Here is a 20,264-nt window from a genome sequence, read left to right on the forward strand (position 1 = left end):
CTCATCAGAGAAGTCTCTTTGTAAGTCTTTAGCCCACTTGATGATGAGGGAGCTATTGGTTCTTTGCGGTTTTGTTTTGGAAGAAAGTAATTTTTTTAGTTCTGCATATATTTTAGAGATGAGGCCTTTGTCCGTTGAATGGCCGGTAAAGATCTTCTCCCAGTCTGTGGGCTTTCTGTTTATCTTGCAAGCTATGTCCTTTGCCGTGCAGAAGCTCTGGAGTTTGATGCAGTCCCATTTGTCCAACCTTTCTTTGATTTGTAGCCTTTCTGGGTCATTGTTAAGGAAGTTTCGTCCTGCGCCAAGGAGCCCAAGTGTTTCTCCTACTCCTTCCTTTAGTGTTTTCAGGGTGTCTGTTTTGATTTTGAGGTCTTTAATCCATTTGGAATTGATTTTGGTGCAGGGTGATATATAAGGATCTAGTTTTAGTTTGTTGCATGTGTTGAACCAGTTTTGCCAGCACCATTTGTTAAAGAGGCTATCTTTCTTCCAAACTATTGTTTTAGCTCCTTTATCAAAGATTAAGTAGGCGTAGTTCTGTGGGTTCATTTCTGAGTCTTCAATTCTGTTCCATTGGTCTTCAGGCCTGTTCCGGTGCAAATACCAAGCTGTTTTTATTACTATAGCTTTATAATACAGCTTGAAGTTGGGTATTGTAATTCCTCCAGCACTGTTCTTTCCTGAGCAGACAAATTCTTGAGACTCTTATCTCCAATTATCCAGCAAAATATCAACCTAGACAATTAGCTGTGGTAGAGCATTTTATAAGGAAAATAACTCGAAGCCTTGACTTCAGCCTCAGTATTGGCACACACACACACACACACACACGTGGCAGAAGGTCAGGCATTTTGGTGCCTACCTGTAATTCATGTGGAGAAGGCTAAGGTAAGAGGATTCTAAGTTTAAGGCTAGTCTGGGCTACATAACAAATTCAAAACTAGTCTATAACAAAAAATCCTTTTAAAAAAGAAGAAAAAGATAGGTCAGTTTCACTTAATGATGCCCTGATGCTTTAGTAAAAACTATGACCTTTATTAAATCTTGCTGTTGAGCATATTTTTAATATTGTTTGGCAAAACAGAAAGTATATATTAAGCCTTTCATGTGAATTCCGAAGTCTGATTACTTATTCTTTTTTTTTTTTTTTTTGGCCAGTCCTGGGCCTTGGACTCAGGCCTGAGCACTGTCCCTGGCTTCTTCCCGCTCAAGGCTAGCACTCTGCCACTTGAACCACAGCGCCGCTTCTGGCCGTTTTCTGTATATGTGGTGCTGGGGAATCGAACCTAGGGCCTCGTGTATCCGAGGCAGGCACTCTTGCCACTAGGCTATATCCCCAGCCCCTGATTACTTATTCTTAAGTAATCACTTTGTGTTCCAGTCTGAGTTGCAGGCTGAGCCAACCATTGGAGGACATTTTACACTTGAGAAACTTGACTGGCCTGGTGACCAAGGAAAGATGCTCACAAATGAGTTAAAGTCATCTGTAACTACATGGAAAACCAATGATAGTATGCGGCTGCCAAGGTTAATATCCAAGCTTACTAGTGAAAAATCAAAACTGAAAAAATATTATGAGCTTTATAGCATTTCAATATTGTACTTCTTTTTCCAACAAGATCATTTTTTTTTTTTTTTTTGGTCCATCATGGAGCTTGAACTCTGGGCCTGGGCACTGTCCCTGAGCTCTTCGGCTTAAGGCTAGTGTAGTACCACCTGAGCCACAGTGTCACTTTTGGTTTTCTGGTAGTTAACTGGAGATAAGGGTCTCACAGACTTCCAGGGCTGGCTTTGAACCACAATCCTCAGATCTCAGTTGCATGAGTAGCTACGATTACAGGCATGAGCAACCAGTGCCCAGCATAATGGTTTTTTTATATGATGAAAAACTTTCAAAGTGGAAAAGGAGACCAGTGGATATTAACAAGTATAAACATTTTCTTGGTGTTGTTTCTCATTCTACACTGCAACTACAACACTAAGAAACCATCACCTGGAATGAGACTATAGCTCAGAGAAACAGTGCTTGCCTGGCAAGTATAAAGCTCTGGGTTCAATTCCCAGAACAAAGCAACCATTGCTTGTTAAGTTTTTGGAGTAATATCAAATATTTGTGGTTATTTTTTTAAAAACTAGTAAAGTAATCCCTTTTCCACTTGTTATCTCGGCACACAGGATATTTCCAGATACTTCAATCAAAATAATAATGCAACCAACCAATTAAATAATGAAGTCATATGAAAATCAATATTCTTCCATAAAGGCAGATATAAGAGCTTTGGAGAAACACAATTGCTACTCTCTAAATTAAATATATTATTTATGTTAACATGTAATAAGTCTAAGTTTAAATAAATAAACATCTAATTTTTCTTCCATTTAAATTTCTAATATAGTAAACACTGATAACTATAACATGAGAAAATACTTTGCAGTCTTCAGTAAGTTTTATGACTATAAATCCTGAGATCAAAAAGGTTGAGAACAGATATAATTTATGATCACTAAAAAATGAACCATTATTCTAAGTACTGTTAAGACTCAGAAAGAAGGAAACTTCCAAAGGTTGAGTTTTATAACCGTTGGAATTTTGTCAGAAGGCAATGGTCTGCCTTAATTTGCCAATGCTGCAAAATTTACAGTTTTATCTGCAATTATCTGTGTGTTAATCTAGAGTATTTATCAAAATTACTTTGCTAACAAAAACTTAAAAACTGTAAAAAGAATAGTCAGTTTGTCTTTCAATCTCAGGGCAGTTTTCTACACCATTCACATACACTTGCTTTTTCAGAAAAGACAGTACTTTTCGATTCATTTCTCTAGAATACAATTTTGTTTGTCCAATTCATGTTCAATAATATACACTTCTCTTTTGTGACTTTTAACAGTAAAGCAGCCAATTGCAACTTAGAAGATTTGTTCGTAAACAGCCAATGAATTGTCATAGAATGTAACTTCCTAAAAGCAAAAGTTTTACATAATCCAACATCCCTAGACTTAACAGTACTTAGATATAAACTATATTTCTTTCATATTGCACCACCCATAGATTATTCTTCAAAAATAGTTCCATAAAATAGTCTTTTGTATAATAATAAACACATTTGGTGGTTAAATATGATCATCTAGTTCTAAAGTATTGTCTATGTAATTTTAGCCCCAACATGTACACTGAATTTTTCCTGAATACTTAGAATCCTATGATTGTGGTGTAACAATAGCCTGGGGTCACTAATTATTACTGCCTATCCAAACTGCATAAAGCTGAAAAACAAACCACACTTGCCATAATTGGTATAATAAATAAAAGAGGTACAGGAGACACAAACCTGTTTTTAAAAAATATTTATTAAAAAATAAGATTTCTAAAAATACAGTACATAATACATTTCAAGAGAAGTAAAAATTCCACAATTTAAATTAAAAACAATCTACAAAGAAAATAGAACATCATATGAATAAAAACCAAATCACAAAAATAAATTAAAAAAACAAGATGTTCTTAAGGTAGATACATGGTTTGTTTTCATTTTAATGACCAGTGTAGACTTTTTATTTGAACAAGTATACTCCAACACATAGCTCCCTTCCCACCTGTCATTTTCATCCGTCTTCCTCTCTATTCTAAACTCACTCGAAACTGTCTTCCTTGTAACCATTAGCACTAGAAATGTTAGTGATGATTTTTTTAACTCTTTTGTGGAAGACAAAATCAGTAGACAATGCAGGAAAATGGCCTCCAGATTTACACACAGCAATGGACTATGCAAAAGAAAATTGTAGGCAAGTGTAAACACAGGATCATTCATATGGCACTTGAAACAGACAGTTATTAAACTATAGAATGGTCTTTAAGTTTAGGGATATAATTCTAGACAAAATCTGGTACAGAATATTAGGAGCCTCAAAATAACACAGAGTTTGTCTATTTACTAAATTAGCAGGGTTTTTTTTTTTTAAATACTAACTTGAAGGACATGAAACATGCTTACAGTACAACCCATGTGTCCTCCGTCCTCCCAAGAGCCTATCTTTGTCCTCCCATGTCAGACTTGCAACTAATTTAAGCATTGAGTATCTGTGGTAGAAGTATTTCCTTTGCTATCTTCCATTGCTTTCTTTCTACCTATGCTAAAGTATCTTTGTTTTTACTTTTCAATATTCTCTTTTTTAATATGCTACTGGAACATAGTAAGTAGTAGTGATTTCTATTAACTTTGAAAAATAACAGAATTCAGACACATTAATTTAAATGATGGAAAAACAAATGAAATTATCCAGAACCAATTCAGTGGCAACATAATTCAGGGAATATTGCTTGATTAGAGAAACATAATGTTGCTCTACTTCATCTTGTTTTTAAATTTTGCTTTCACCTTTAATATGTTTATCTGGATCCCTTTATATCAATTTGAAGTCGTTTCACTTAAGTTTCAGACTTGATTCTTTTTTTTTTCCATTCAGAATTCACTGCAAAACCATATATTATATCTACATTCAAGAAGGGATTGATTTTAATAATCAATAATGAAAAACCATTTCAAAATTTCAGCCATTTTTAAGGACACTAAATGAATGAGTTTTGGTTTATTTTAGAATTTAGAAAGAAGAAATTAATCTATATAGCAATATCACAACTAGACAATTACATTTAAAAGGTAACTTCCTCCACTGCTGTAAAATGAATCACTAAGCAAAATTAGATTTTAAAATAATCTTATTCAAAAATTTCAGGTACAGTGATCTTAATATCCAGGCATTCTTTTCTTTTTTTGTAAACTTCAATGTTCAATTAGCAGTTTTGCTTAAATCATGGTACATGTGTATTTTCTATTGGGGAAGTATAGATATGAAAGTTTCTTTCATTTTACTTTTATCACCAAAACAGATTTTAAAAAATCATTCTTTAAAGCCACTAAAGCTATGCACACATTAAGAGATCATGAATTCTTGATTAGTAATCAAACAGGACCCATTACCAACACTCCACTTTAGCATTGTGTTTTAGTAGTCCTTAAAAGTGCCCAATAATACACAATACATTTGCAGAAATAAAAGTTGAGTTGTTTTTCATTGCAGCAGAAATATAAATGAAAAATTCTTATGAAATTGCTTCAATTCTTTTGTAATTTCAGCCTATTAAATTACCCTTGAAAATAGCCAAGCTATATTAAGGTACACATTTAAAGACCAAACTAACCTACCTACACTGAATTTTAAATTCAGTACAAATAAGCAACACTTATAACTAATTAAACTGAGGCAGCTAATGCAAAAGGTTAAGATCTGACCATCAAACTGTCCTTAGTACCATTTGCTTATTGAAAACACAAAAGATGTGAGAAGAAAATGGAACTCTTTGGTACAGGAATTAAAAATGTCACTCTATGCTAAAGTGAATAGCACCAGGATATTTTAGTTGTTGAGGTTGTAAATCACTAACTTCAGGCACCAGTGGATAAAAAATGTCACCTATGCACACACTGGCAAGAATGCAGAACTTGCTATATGCAGACATCTTCCCTTTAGTGAACAGCCTACAAACGATTCAACCCTGTATTAAGTCTAACAGGCAGGCAAACCCACAAGAAAGAATCATCTTTTGTTGTTGCTGTTTTGTCTACACATTTGTTTACATATAAAGCTATTACTATCGAAACCAGAAGGGTCCATCAACTCTGGAAAGCATTAATTTATGTCTAAGAAATTCAAAATGACAACAGTGAACACCTTTGAGGCCTCAAGTATTCCAAAACATTCCAAATGTTAAAGTGTAAGACATCTTTATATACAAAAGGTTCCTCAGGTGCAAATTTCCTTTTAACAGTATTATCTCTTTGGGAAAAGAGACCCCCAGAAAGCTTCCAGGTTTATCAAGCTTAGGGTAATCTTGTCATTTCTCTCCTCTGCACCAAATAGCTGCATTTTTCACATCATTTTTAATATTGTAAAGATGCACTACACTGTTACTTACTTAAAATGAAATAATTTCTGAAATTTCTGAGAAAAAAGAATATTGACTTAAGATTTAAAAAACTCTAAATGCTTACTTGTAGGAATAACTTACAGCAACACTGTATGTAGTGATAAGAGATGAAGCTACAATGACTACAGGAAGGAGATGCTTGAGCTCACAGCAGCTGTTTCATGTCAACTCTGTTCTGAGATGTTGATTATCCATGCTAGATAGCCTTCTCTTCATCTTTTGAACTTTTTCTACTCTACTAATCCAATTTTCTGGATACACATTACTCATCTGTACCTGTTCTCTACAAGCAGACAAAAGAAAAAGGATGTGGTAAAATAAAAAGATATGATATGGAAAAATTACCTGTAATATCAAGTTCAAATATCATTGTTATTTCTTTTTCAATTTAGCACTACTGGGTAATATTCCAACATCCAAAAAATGCAAATAATGTAGTTATTTTTTAAACTGTGAAATGATAGGAAAGAAGTGTGAGAAAAGTCATTTTCCTAAAGCTAACCATCATTACCCCAACTGTAGCAGAAATGCTAAATATAGATACAGTAAATAATAATACTTGTACAAAATACTTCAAGCAAGTAGGCTGTAACACTTTCTCATGTTCTACTCTAAAATATTCTAGAATTCAATTAAAAATGAAAAAAGATGGCACACTAAAATTTTTGATTTATATATAAACCCGAATGATGACTCCAACAATAAAAGTCAACAAATGTGGGCACTGAAGAATATACCATTCATTAATTATGTGATTAATAATACAAGCAAGCAGGGCACACTAAATATACATGACTTACTAACTACATTTGTTAGCACTTTTATTAAAAGCAATAATAGAGTTAGTGAAATCTACTATTTGTATCTATTTGTAAACTACTTAATTTTATTAGTAATTCTAGATATATCTGCATATCAGAAGTAATATTAAAACTTACTTAATGGGGTAACTATAGTTTAGTAAACTTGAGCTAGGTAAGCAATTCACACATGAAGCACAAGAGAAGTGCTGAGAATAGAGAAAGCCCAAAGAGAAACTAGTTATCTCAGTTAATAAATATCAATGTCATATTAAGCTATAGCTACACATGTTGTGATTTTACAGAACATTTTACTTTATAGAATATTCAAACTGCCCCATGATCTAGCACACAAAAAAATTGTGTGACTGTAATATGGATTAATTTGTACTTCCTGGTCGGCAGTGTTATCCTCATTTGAGCTTTTAAATATCAGCATTTAGACTCAATATACCCTTTGGGCAAAATGTATTTTCAAGTACCTACTCAGATTGAAGTGAGCTGAAAATCTGATGACAATAGTGGGAACCTGCTACTATTATCTTAAAAAAAAAAAACCTCTTCATCAGTAAAAATGCACTCATTTAAATTCTGATGGAAGTTTTAACTCAGTTTTTAATACTGAATTTTATGTAGGCTTTTGGTGTCTACTTCATTTTTTTACCCATACTGGGGACTGAGACCAGTGTCTACATGTGCTCTACCTCGGAACCAGACTTTAAGTCCTTACTTCTTTACCGTTAAATGTTTTTTTAAAAAAATTCTGAAAAAGGTTTATGTGTCTCAACTATGATTTAAATGGCTGTCTTTTAGGTTAAGCAAATATTTTTAGGTTACATTCTTAACCAAAATGGTATTTTTATTGTAAAGGAATATCAGCTACCTTGACGTTTATGAATTCTAAGTCTAGGTTACAAAGTACCAGGAGATCTCTAACTGAATGCCTACTATTGGCTGGAGTCTCAGCTCGGTCTGCTTTAGCCTGTGGTCTTGAGTCTTACATGGAGCTCAGGAACTTTTTTGTTTACAGAAAACAATGACTAACTTTTCAGTCAGGATAACTGTACCCTGGTAAAATCATTTCATTTCCAGAAGCCCAGTAAATGACTTTGATAATGTAAAAAACACCATTTAATCAACTTTTTGCTAATATTTAATGAAAAATGTATAAATACTTCAAATAGTACACAGACTACACCAGTAATCTACCTGCTCATAACTACCTCCAAATGCTAAAACCCTTATAGTTATATTCAGAGTTTTTCTGAAAAGATGGTAAATGGGCTATTGAAGATACTGGAAAAGTTAAAAAAGGACAAAAAAAACCCCAAGAGCACAGGTAGAACTACTAATTAAAGATTAGTTGATTTATGGAAATAGATCCAGTTTTAAAAGTTCCCAACTTCTGGGGCTGGGGATATAGCCTAGCGGCAAGAGTGCCTGCCTCGGATACACGAGGCCCTAGGTTCGATTCCCCAGCACCACATATACAGAAAACGGCCAGAAGCGGCGCTGTGGCTCAAGTGGCGGAGTGCTAGCCTTGAGCGGGAAGAAGCCAGGGACAGTGCTCAGGCCCTGAGTCCAAGGCCCAGGACTGGCCAAAAAAAAAAAAAAAAAAAAAAAAAAGTTCCCAACTTCACAGGGAAAAAAACTAAATAAACTTTCTTAGATAATTAATAAAATAGTAGATACTTGTTTGCCATTGTATAATAAATTTCTATATTTTGTAATAAGCTGGTAATTTAAAAAGGAATATTTTTCCTTCTACTAAAATATAATTTGTCAAAACAAGGTTTAAAGTAAAATACATGAAATAGCTTAGTTTATCCTAAACTAGTATGAAGTTGTTACTTATAGTAAAAATGACACTAAAATATACATAAATGAAGCAAAATCACTGCATTCAGTTGAAGTAGAAATAACATCGGAAACAGTAACAAATTCACTTTTGTATATACACTCCTGTGTACCTCTGACCTTGGCTTTACAATTCACTCATGAAACAGGAAACCCCTTGAGCCAGTATAATTACATCAATTAGCCAAAAGAGGGCGCAGAAAGAACACCAGACTATAATACCCAAGAAAATGTCAAGTGGCTTCTCTCCAATAATCTAACACTTACAAATCCCATCATAGGACTAAGAGAATAACTTGAGAATACTGAAAGTTACAGCATAAATAACATATATTTATATATATATACTTTAACATAGATTCTTATGTAACTATGTTGATATGTAGCATTTCTGCAGAGCAAACAAAATAAGCATTGACTTGTCTAGTGCATTAGTTTATAGTCCAACAATGTAAAAGATACTCCTTACAAAGAGATCAGGACCAGAGAGGATAAAGAGAAAGAAGAGACTGCCCTCCAAGAGTAAAATCTAAACAAATAAACCCACAAAGACAAATCCTCACAATGAGAAAGAGACCTCCCCAATTTTCACTGTAGTACTTTTTCTGCAGAAATATAAATATGTCCATAAAGCACTTTTTGAGGTCTTCACTTGGTCCTACTATTCTTCTCAAGGTCCTTGTGTGAAAGGAAATATATAACATAAGGCCATCAATTTATATCTACCTACATTATATATATATTAATAAATTTTAACAGTTCTGTCACTAGTCAAATTTGGTCAATTAGTTTACACAAAATTCAACTCTGTTGCCTAAAAGAAACTTATTGATTTTGTTTCATTAAGCTTTATAAATATACTTCTTATATTAGATACTGTGCATCTCATCAGCACAAATAAATACTTTCATCTGACACTACTGTTTTTAAATAATAAAGCATAATTAAGATCTGAAAGCATGATATTAATATTTATGAACTTATTCTACTATTTTAGAGTATTTTTGTAGAATATTTATAGTTTCTGCAAAAACTAGCCTACTATAATTGACAACAATAACATTCTATTTCATTGTTTTTCCAGGTATGATTCCTTACTTTCAAAAATACAATAAAATTATGAATATAGTTCACGACCAATAGATTCAATCTTCTTTTCAGAGCAAAGAGGGAGACTACATAAAATGTTCAAAACATATATGGGCTTGCAGTATTCTAATGAAAAAAATTTAAATCTGATATTTTTCCAAAGCTAAATGTCATTTCACACAAATTTTTTATATACTTTCCAAGAGACCATCACTATCAGCAATTTAAATCTGTGTAAGGCTAATGATACAGATAATAATATTTTCTTAGGTTAAGGTCATTTCCTAACATTAGCTTCTAATAAAAGGTCTCTATAACAATGCAAATTATAGCTGAATAGAAATTTAACTTCAGTTTGATATCAAAACCTGAACATTAGTGACTTACTTTTCTACTAACATTCTATAAATAAAACTTCAATATGAGTTGACCAGTTCCTATTATGTATAAACCTTCAGTGCATAATTTTAGATTTACTAGTAGACAAAAGTAAGAAGTATATACATTTTAAAAGCACAATATTCTTTTTTATACTGTATATCACATATCATCTAGTAATGCTAGCATTTTTAAAACATATGCATTCTAATATAACTGAACTAGAATTATTGCAAATATTCTACCCTCTTTGTTCATTAAATCCTAGGGTAAAATATGAATACATGCCCACTGCTCACAAATTTTCTCCTGGGAACAAATATTACAGCAGTAAAGGGAAGAGAAATGAAAAACTGATGTGAGAAAAAGTAATCTTTTCTTACAATAAGATAGGGCATTGGTGGTTTACTTCAAGGGTGTTTACATTTTGGTTTTGGTGGAAAGAAAAGGCGAAACACTGGGAAGCGACTCCTAAGAAAACACTGCCCTTTGTTGTTGAGCACTTCTCGGCTGTATTTAAAAAAATCTTTCGGCACATATAAAAGGAAGTAGTATTTAACTTGTATTTGAAAAAGTAAATTTATACATAAGAAGGTACTTTGTAAAATCTGAAGAACTGGTTTTCAGATTTAGGTTAGTACTGCTTAAAAAATTTTTAATAAACATATGACATTTTCCATAAATTAAAAGCTATAACACTGTCAGTACTAAAAGAAATTTATGTACAATTGTTTCATCCCAATCCTTGCCTTTTAAGGTTAATAAAAAGGCATTTAAAGAAATCCTGGTGGAAGCTAATTTGAAAGTAAACATGCTTTAAAACTTAAATATAGATCTTGTATTAGTCCCACAACAGGATCAAGATCACTATTAAAATAATGCCTGGGGCACATTATGATGCCTAAGATTGGTGGGTGGATTTTAATTGACTTGAAGACTGTCATAGTTCTATTATCATAAAACCTGTAACGCATTTCCAGCATGGAGGACCCATCTGTGCCCACCATCCATCTGTTTAGACATGATTGGCAAAGTGGTAGGGAACTCGCAGTGGTTGCCTCTGCCTGAAAGGAATGAACCACAGGATCTTCCAACGAGTGCCAAAAACTTCTGAGAAGGTCTGCTGCCATGGCTTTCGGGGCCTCGATCTACAGAAGACAGCATTATTAGTGAAAGACAGCACTCCCAGGGTGCACTTCAGTCAGCTAAAACAATACAGGTTGGCTGGGGATCCATTACTGGACTCTGATGAATTGTGTCCCAGCATCACAAATACAGCTTTTCTTTCACTGTGGCATGCAGCTGAGTTTTAACTCTGGATAGCAGATATTGTATCTGCATCGTCAATCAACCTACGGCAACTTTTGAAGCAAAGGAGAATCTCAGGATTAACAGAATGTGTGTCAACCACACAGTAGCAAATCTCTTTTGATGTACTTTCAGGACAAATAATTTAACTTACTTTAGTTAGACAAAAGAAAAAGAATGATCGTCCTTACTTAGTTTAAAAACTATCATGTCTAGAAGACCCCCTATGGTTAAGACTGGGGTATGTGTGCTTCTAGCTCAGGCCCTTAAGCAAGGGACCAAGAAAAAGGGATCATTGTGCTATCTTTCCACAAGATGCACATAGCTGTTTCCATTTTTAAATAAAAATATCACATACTTCATTATTATACTCACATTTCTTCGCAACAGTTTGACATCTTTTCAATAGATGTTGTATCCTATTGAAAAAATTAAAAAAAATACTCAGATGTAACAAGTTATTGAGTCTTGATATGATATGAATCTTCAGGATATTCTCAAGATTTTAAGTTTCTACATCTTTAAGAATTTTAGGTTATTTACATTCACTTAAGTTCCTTGGAGGAAAAAAATCAACATAATATGCCCCAAAATACTCAAATCCAAAACCTCACAAAAAAATTGTGGGATTTAGCATTGCATTTACTACACTTCCTTTCTTGATAATTCTTTTAAAAATCTAGTACTTATTTTCAACTCAACTGTTAGCAAATTTGTATTATAAAATAGACACAAAAAGAGAGACTAGCAAGACAATAATAAACAGAAGACTATTAACAGTGCTACTGGTTCTGGATTTCTGAAAAACAATAAAATTTAACAAGGTAATCCAAGAACTTGCCATATTCCAACAATTGTTATGCTGAAAAATAAAGCTAGCAGATTAACATTTTATAAAAATGATTTTCATCAAAAAATCTTCATAATACAACTTAACTACTTTTAATAACACAGATATGTAAGAAAAAACAAAAAAATTCTAGAAATGCAGATTTAAACTATGTCAACAGAAGACTCATGATTAGACTCACCAATTATTATAGGTAATGCCAAATAATCAATGCATAAATTGCACAATCTTTTATTTATCATTTTTGGTGGTATCATATTTAAATTCAGTGTCTTGCACTTGCTAAGCAGACACTCAACCACTTGAGCCACACCCATAGTCCTTTTATTTTAACCTTTTTGTTTGTTTGTTTTGATTAGGGTCTCTCTTTTTACTCAGGCCACCTATACCTCAATCCTTCTATTTATACTTTCTGTATATCTGGGATAACAGACATGTACTTATTATGCCCAGAATTTTATTAGTTGAGATGGGGTCTTAAAATACTTTTTTGTCTAGAATGGCCTCAAACCACAATCCTCCAGATCTCAGCCTTCCAAGTAGCTAGGATTACAAACATAAGCCACTGTGCCTAGCTAAAAAGTTACACTTTAACCCAAACACTTCAAGCCTATAGTCCTTGCTACTCTGAGATCTGAGGATCCTGGTTCAAGGCCACCATGGGCAGGGAAATCAGTAATACACTTCTCTTTAAGTAACCAAAAAAAGCAGAAAGAGGATCTGTGGGTCAACTGGCCTCAGTTCTGCGTGGTATGAACCAAGAACAGACTTCAGGCTCTGTCCTAGTATCGCCACAAAACTATTTAAATAATTAAATCAATATTAAATTTTAGGGCTGGTAATATGGCCTAGAGGCAAGAGCTCCTGCCTTATATACATGAAGCCCTGGGTTTGATTCCCCAGCACCACATATATAGAAAACGGCCAGAAGTGGTGCTGTGGCTCAAGTGGCAGAGTACTAGCCTTGAGCAAAAAGAAACCAGGGACAGTGCTCAGGCCCTGAGTCCAAGGTCCAGGACTGGCAACAACAACAACAAAAATATTTAAACTGAAAGCAATATAAATCTTTGTGTATCTTTCAAATACACAAAACTATTAAGTAAGTTTTCCTTTCTTCTCTCTTAAGATCTTGCTCACACATATAAGGTAAAAGGTACTATTAATCTGAACTATTAATGCCAATAGTTGTTGTTACAACTCAAATTCTAAGAATTTGTCTGCAGAACTTTTTCCAATGCTAATATACAGCACATTAAAACTTTATAGAGCGATATTGTATGAATGACTCATAATACTAAATTCTCATGTATGATATCTAAGCAATAAATTACTCTCCATTAGATTTTTTTTTTTTGCTTATTTTTGTATTTTAGACAAACTAGTAACCAGTAGCAGAGTTTCATTTATACACTTTCCAGGGTTTTTTTTAAAGAAATTGATTCGCTCCATATTTTGTATTCACTTGTTTCCCTATCATGCTTTAAAACTGATGGTATTCAATGAGAACTATATCTATAATTAGCTCTCCTTGGTTCTGTGGCTTAATTTCCTCAAAACATTGTCTCCTTTTTATGGAAACATAATCTGCAAATACTGAGAAAATTAGGTACTCAGAGAAAACCTGGACTTCAGATTCCACATCTGTAAAGGAAGTGAATGAACTTGTTTATTAGTGGTTTCTTAGAATCTGGTGGTGAGAGATTGATTGTTCCACAGCAATTAAGAGAGCTGTGCAAAAGTACAACAAAGGAAAAGATGGGCTAGAACTCAAGAAGTGCTATCAAGATGGGAATATGAATGGCCTAAAACCAGTGTCATAGGTAATATTAAAAGCCTGGAAACTATGTTGGGAAAAGGAACTCAATCATATGATCCAATTATTATTTGAGATGGTATTTAGGAGAAATTTTACTAAAATGAAATTTACAACCTGACTACTGCCTTGAGAAAATTTACTTGTAGCACTGAATCAACGTTAAAGACTTAAAATAAGGCTTTTATTTTCAAGTGTTCTGACACTTCTAAAATCCATTTTAGGAAATAACTAGTATACTACCTTTTAAATCATCATGAGCAGACTGTTATTCTTGCAAAGGATGTGATATTTACAATCGCTTCAGGAATAGGATTAGTGAAGCTGATCAAAATAGGCTATTTCCCTAGAAATGGCAAATGTTCAGCTCGGAAACTCTGCTATTTGGAATACTGTTTCAAGAGAAAGGTACAAAATTTATATTTGAGCATCCAAATAGGTCACCAAGTTTTGTGTTGGACATTACAAGCATACTAAAGCAACACAAGACATGCTATCACATTCACAAGGCAGACAAGAAAGCAAGCAAGGAGAGAGAAGAATTACCAAGAAGAATGAAACCACAAGTTATTTTCAAGTATTACATTAGATTTAATTTATTTTGTTTCATTTTACAAAGGAAAAATGTGATGTTTTTGGAAAAATTTAAATACTCAATTTAAATATTTTAGTGTAGATAATTTCTTTCAATACAACCAGGAAAGGAGCAGTAAGACAACTACTACCTGAGTATGAATATAGCTATTCAGAAAAAAAAAATTCTTCCTGGAATGATTTCTTAAAAGTATTTATTGTGTTGCTAGGTTATCTTATTTCCTGAGAAATACACCTATGTCTGCTATGGTCTTAGTGATCAAAATATCTAAAACTTCCATTAGTCTATGTAACTAAGCAACCCGTGAGAATGCCTATTTTAAAAACTGGAAGTTTGGGGGTTTAGTTTTAAAGAATAAACTAAATACAGCAAGCCTTAACAGAAGTAAGTCTTATCTACGTTATCAATACCTTTCTCCTTGTGACTGTTCTTAGTCTAAGAAATAATCTTCCACATCCAGTCTAGGAAATATCTCTTATTATAAAATAAAACAACACCCCAACTAATAAGATTATTCCTGGAATGAAAAAAAAAAACCAGTTCCTAAAAGTAGAGAGAGGTGTTTACTGGCCAGAGATTGGAGAGGAGTGCAAAAGAGCAAGAATTTATCATCAGAAGTTTCCTGGTTAGTAGGCCTGAATATCCAACACTCTTTGCATATACAGCTTGATGATTCAATCCATCCAATTAGTCCTGTTTGAGTTCCTTCTTATAAAAAAAAACAACCAAATTTTGCCATGTATGCTATCATATGGGAGGAAAAAATATGATACAGAATGCTCTGTCACACCTAACAATTCTACATGCAGGAACAGTTGAAGATGCTGGTCACTCATGCCTCTCTACCTAGCTACTTAGGAAACTGAATTCAGGAAGACAGGTTTGAAGCTAGCCTGGTCATACTTATGAGATACCGTCCAACCAACAGCTGGGTGCAGTTGCATGCACCTGTTTTCCCAGCTTAAGGGAAGCTTAAAATAGAGGGAACGTCGTACAGGTGTACACCCAGGCAACAGGTAAGATCATATTTCAAGGAATAACCAGTGCAAAAAAATAAAAAGGATAGAGCCTGCAGAGTAAGTTCAAATCTCAATACTGCTTAAATAAAAAAAGAAATGGTCGATCTGGTTTTATAATATCTCTGTCATTGGAGGATATAAAAGCCCTTGTCTCTAGGTCTAGTCTTGGACTGATTCACTGTGGAAATAGTTTCGAAATAAAATTTCTAGGCCTGCTAAACTGAAGACCTGATGAAAGTAGGAGTATTTTTTTTTTACCAGTTGGAGAAGAACTCTTGAAGACAGCTGGATCAAATCTCAACGATCCCCTGCCCTCTAGTCTCATGATGGTTCTTGTTCCTTGTCCATGTTCCTAACTCTGCTTCATATATTTATTTAATTCAAAGCTTCTGTGTTGATTTCATCTGGAATTTAAATACCATTTCAGGCAAAAGGTTTCTGTCTTGTCTATTACAAATTTCTCCTAATTGGCCTCTTTGCAACTTTGATTTACCTTTAAATTTTTCCAAATCAGTGAGTAAAATATATTGCACAAAAATGTGTAACTTTTATATGTGCACTACTAAATTAATTGGACATGGCCATAAACTGAACGATTCCTCATTTTTAAAGTTTCACTTTTCTTCTGAAAATCCAAAGGCAAATAATGTTTGTTTAATCTTATCTTTCTCTCTTTTGAAGACAGAACTCACTGTTTTAACTCATTTGAAAGAAATGATTCTTTAAGCATCCCTCTTACAGAAGAAGTACTTAAACCAGGGTTCATTTACTCATCAATCTAAGCCATTTACTAAGTCCTTAGCATAAAGAGTGAATAACTTACTAAAGGTATTCAAGTATACAAAAAACTTTACATGAATAGATATAGATATGGATGTAGATACTTAGATGGCCAGGCAGGAGGATACAGACAATGTGTTATATTAAAAAAATACTTAAAAATCCATTAATGTGCTATATAAAAATGTATTTTAAGCACCTATATATTAACTAGAATATTTGAAACAGCTAAAATGACTGCAACCAACACTCAAATTCAACTAATCTTAACATTTTTAATATTAAAATTGTACTTAGAAAAATATTTTCACTATCAACAGAAGATGAGCATTTATTTAATGTACTCCTACAAATATGATTCACTGCTTTCTTCAATGTCAGGATATTTTAAATTCAGGTTAAACAGTCATGTAGATCCAGATCATGAGATGATAAAAAGGAATGTCTGGGAAATATTGTGAATAAAAGAAAAATCCGTAACTTTAGTTGTCTTACAAAAACATCAATAATAAAAGGCATCTATTTAATCATTTAGTCATTAGTAATGATTTAGGAAAATTAAATGTACTACCCTACAGAAATTGTTGAAACACTGAAATTGTTTTAAATTTGCTTTTAATTTTATAAAAAATCGTTCCAGCTATTACACTGAAATAATGCAAATACAATGTATAGCAACATATTTATGCTTAAGAACAATTCAATTCCACACATAATAATTTTGATGATTCTTTCTACAAAAGAAATATTTCAACGTTTCCATCAATTGTAACTTGATATTTAAATTAGCACTTCAGCAAAGGCAAGCCCAGTGTCTATAAAATTCGTTACTAAATCCAAAATTCAAAGAAATATCAACTTAATAACTGCACTTAAAGTTAACAACATCTAACAAAAGCAATGACATTTAAAATCTTTAATGACTTTTCTACGCTTTTAAGGAAGTACTGAGATTATACATATAATATTGTAAGTGGAAATACTATACTAGAAACAAACATCTTTTTATTAAATGAACATACAACTTAGAAAGGAAAGCAAATACAGAAATACAAAATATAAGTGAGCTTCACAATTAGCGATGATGATCTACATATCTGTAGTGCTGGCTTGGAGTTCAGTAGTCTACACATAATTCATATAGAGGTTTCACTAAATGCTGCAAATTCACCACAATGACTCACTGTGATATTTGGCAAAATTTAGTTATAAGGATTGATAATTCAAGTCTACATTATTAGGTACATATTAAAAGGCAAGTAAATTGATTAATGAAATGTCTTCAATAGCTGATATTCTTTAAAGTAATTTAAAATTTGGACATAAGATACTTCTCAATACACAAGACAATTTAAAATTAAGTCACTTGTGCAGTTGTAATTTTTCTATAGTTAGAGAAACATTAATTTTACAAGCTAAACATGAACTTATAGGTACAGTACTTACCATACTGTAGCACAATAACTACAGTACTTAGTGGGAAAAATAGTTTCCTCTTAATTTGAAAAAAGGAAAAATAATCTATTTTTTATAATTCAACTAGAACTCTACAACAGCATCGATGCGAAAAAATGCAAAATATCACCTATTTTTTTAATGAAATTTAAACCTTTTTCAAAACTGCAACTAACTACATTTTCCTCACCTTACCCCCAACCTTACCCCCAACCTCACCACAACTGAAAAAAGCATAAGCTCCAGGGACATCATCAAAAGCCCATGTTATGACATAAGCTCTACGGTGCCAAGGAAACAAAATAAAGTGTCAGAAGAGTGTCATGGTAGACAATAGCTCACGGTCAGAACCTCAGCAGAATGTGCTGGGCCAGCTGTTACAGCACTTCCTCTCCCCAAGCCCAGTCACTGAAGACATGACTAATACAACCACCCAGCACTATTAGTGTTGGTGCTTATCAGGATGGACATTACTCCTGGCTGTGTGTGCACTACTGCTTCATAATCCTGGCAACATCACTTACATTAATAACATCACTATCAATTTTATTTAGAAAAGGAAAAAAAGGGGGCTAAGCAACATCAGTAGAGACTGTCAAAATAACTTGCTCCTCTAAATAAAAAGAACCTCTCAAAGTCCGCTTTTTAAACATTTTAGCTTGAACATTAATTTGTACCTAAATCCTATTTAAAACTGAATCTATAAATAAAGTAAGCCTTTAAAATTGGGCTTCAGATTAGACTATTTATCAGAAACAGCTGGTTGTGTTGAGATCATTTAACCTTGGAAATAAGATTAGAAATCCACGAATTTTAAGTTTAAGTAATTTCTAATTATTTTATCTGGGTCACAGATAATCTGCTCCAGCCAGATCTAAAATGACATCAGATTATCATTGCTATGATTATCCTGTTAACTTCTACTAGACAGTATTTTTCTTATGCAAGAGAGAAATCATTCATTTATCCCAAGTTAAAATGAATAATGGGGAAAATTATTGAAATTTTATACATTGCCCCCCTGAAAGCACAAGCTAAACCTAAAAAGAGGTAGCATTATTCTTGCTTGTTACCAAGATTAGGTTTACACTTAAGCCACGCAATTACATAGGTTACACAATGAAATGCCACCTCTACTAGTGTTTTCCTCAATGCTTCTTGATCTTTGGTGTCTATCAGTAGGAGAAAGAGGAAGATGTCAGTGGAGTGACTGAATTTACCCTGATTCCTCCTTTTGCTTCTTTTTAAAAAATTATTATGCTACATCACAAATTGATCACTTTTTGCACATTGTGAAGAAGAATCCTTGGATGCAGATTACAACAAAAATATATCTAGATATAAACTTCCCATAGGTAATGAATGCTAGTGACTGTATACTAAAGGCTTTTTTCCATGATAAAATGAAATAGAAAATTTATTTTATAAATTAAGCATAATCTTTATTTTAATGTTAACATATTAAATACTATTTTACTTAGAGGCTGATAATTCATTAACTTTTAAAATTGAACAACAAATATATAGAAACGGTAAACAAGCCTTAATGAATTTGAATCAATATAGAAAGAAGTATAAATATAGTCTATAAATATTTTACTTATTCTTTATTTAAAAAGAGCATTATTTAAGGTTCAATATGAAAGTACAGGAAAATGGAATTAAACATTACAAAAATATTTATGATCTCAATTCAATGACTATAGATCAGACTAACAAGTACATCCTTTAATACCTGCACCCTTTTTTTTTTTTACTATTTCAGATATACACTTCCTACACACATCTCTCAGAAGAAGGTATTTCAGATATGCATAAAGAGGAAAAGCTTTTAAACTATTTAACAAATGTGTTTTCTGCCCACTTTTAAAATACCACAAAAAAATCAAAGTCTTTTTTATTTCATGCAAGGAAATGTTCAACATTACAGGAAAAAAGCAAACTGTGCAATTTGAGAATTAGTATTAGTGTTGGCAGAAGAGTAGAAATAGGACCTAAAATACATCCTTGAAAAATTAACAAAAGTAATAAATAACTTACTTATTCTGTCCAGCTCAGAAAAGAATGACAAAATTTCAAGTTGAGATCCTCAAAAGAGCTTGAAATCCTTGCTGTACCCTACCTCCCCTGGACAACCCTTACTAGAAAAATACTCAGTGTAATATTCTCAAATGAATATTCCCAGTAACGAAGAATAAGAAATTGAGGAAATCTGACAGATACAAATATGTGGTAAACTCAAAATTGAAGATTCAAACAATGCAAGCAATCTGACAATTTTGACATGAGTTAAGAGTCATGAAGTTCATCATTAAGAAATCATTAGGAGTAAGC

The 20,264-nt window shown here is 32.9% G+C and overlaps 1 protein-coding gene across 2 annotated transcripts in view; it reads right to left on the bottom strand.

Annotated features, from left to right (window-relative positions):
* Positions 1 to 4,457: 4,457 nt before the first annotated feature.
* Zdhhc21 (zinc finger DHHC-type palmitoyltransferase 21) overlaps positions 4,458 to 20,264 on the bottom strand; it is a 67,602-nt gene continuing 51,795 nt past the window's right edge. For both annotated transcript variants that reach the window (XM_048351417.1, XM_048351334.1), the window contains exons 8-10: positions 11,794 to 11,837; positions 8,422 to 11,258; positions 4,458 to 8,191 (exon numbers count right to left, since the gene is read on the bottom strand). In XM_048351417.1, coding sequence (XP_048207374.1) covers positions 11,126 to 11,258; positions 11,794 to 11,837 — 177 coding nt within the window. In that variant the 3' untranslated portion in view covers positions 4,458 to 8,191; positions 8,422 to 11,125. The remainder of the gene's footprint in view (positions 8,192 to 8,421; positions 11,259 to 11,793; positions 11,838 to 20,264) is intronic.

Source organism: Perognathus longimembris, chromosome 1 (genome assembly GCF_023159225.1).
Source record: "Perognathus longimembris pacificus isolate PPM17 chromosome 1, ASM2315922v1, whole genome shotgun sequence".
NCBI lineage: Eukaryota > Metazoa > Chordata > Mammalia > Rodentia > Heteromyidae > Perognathus > Perognathus longimembris.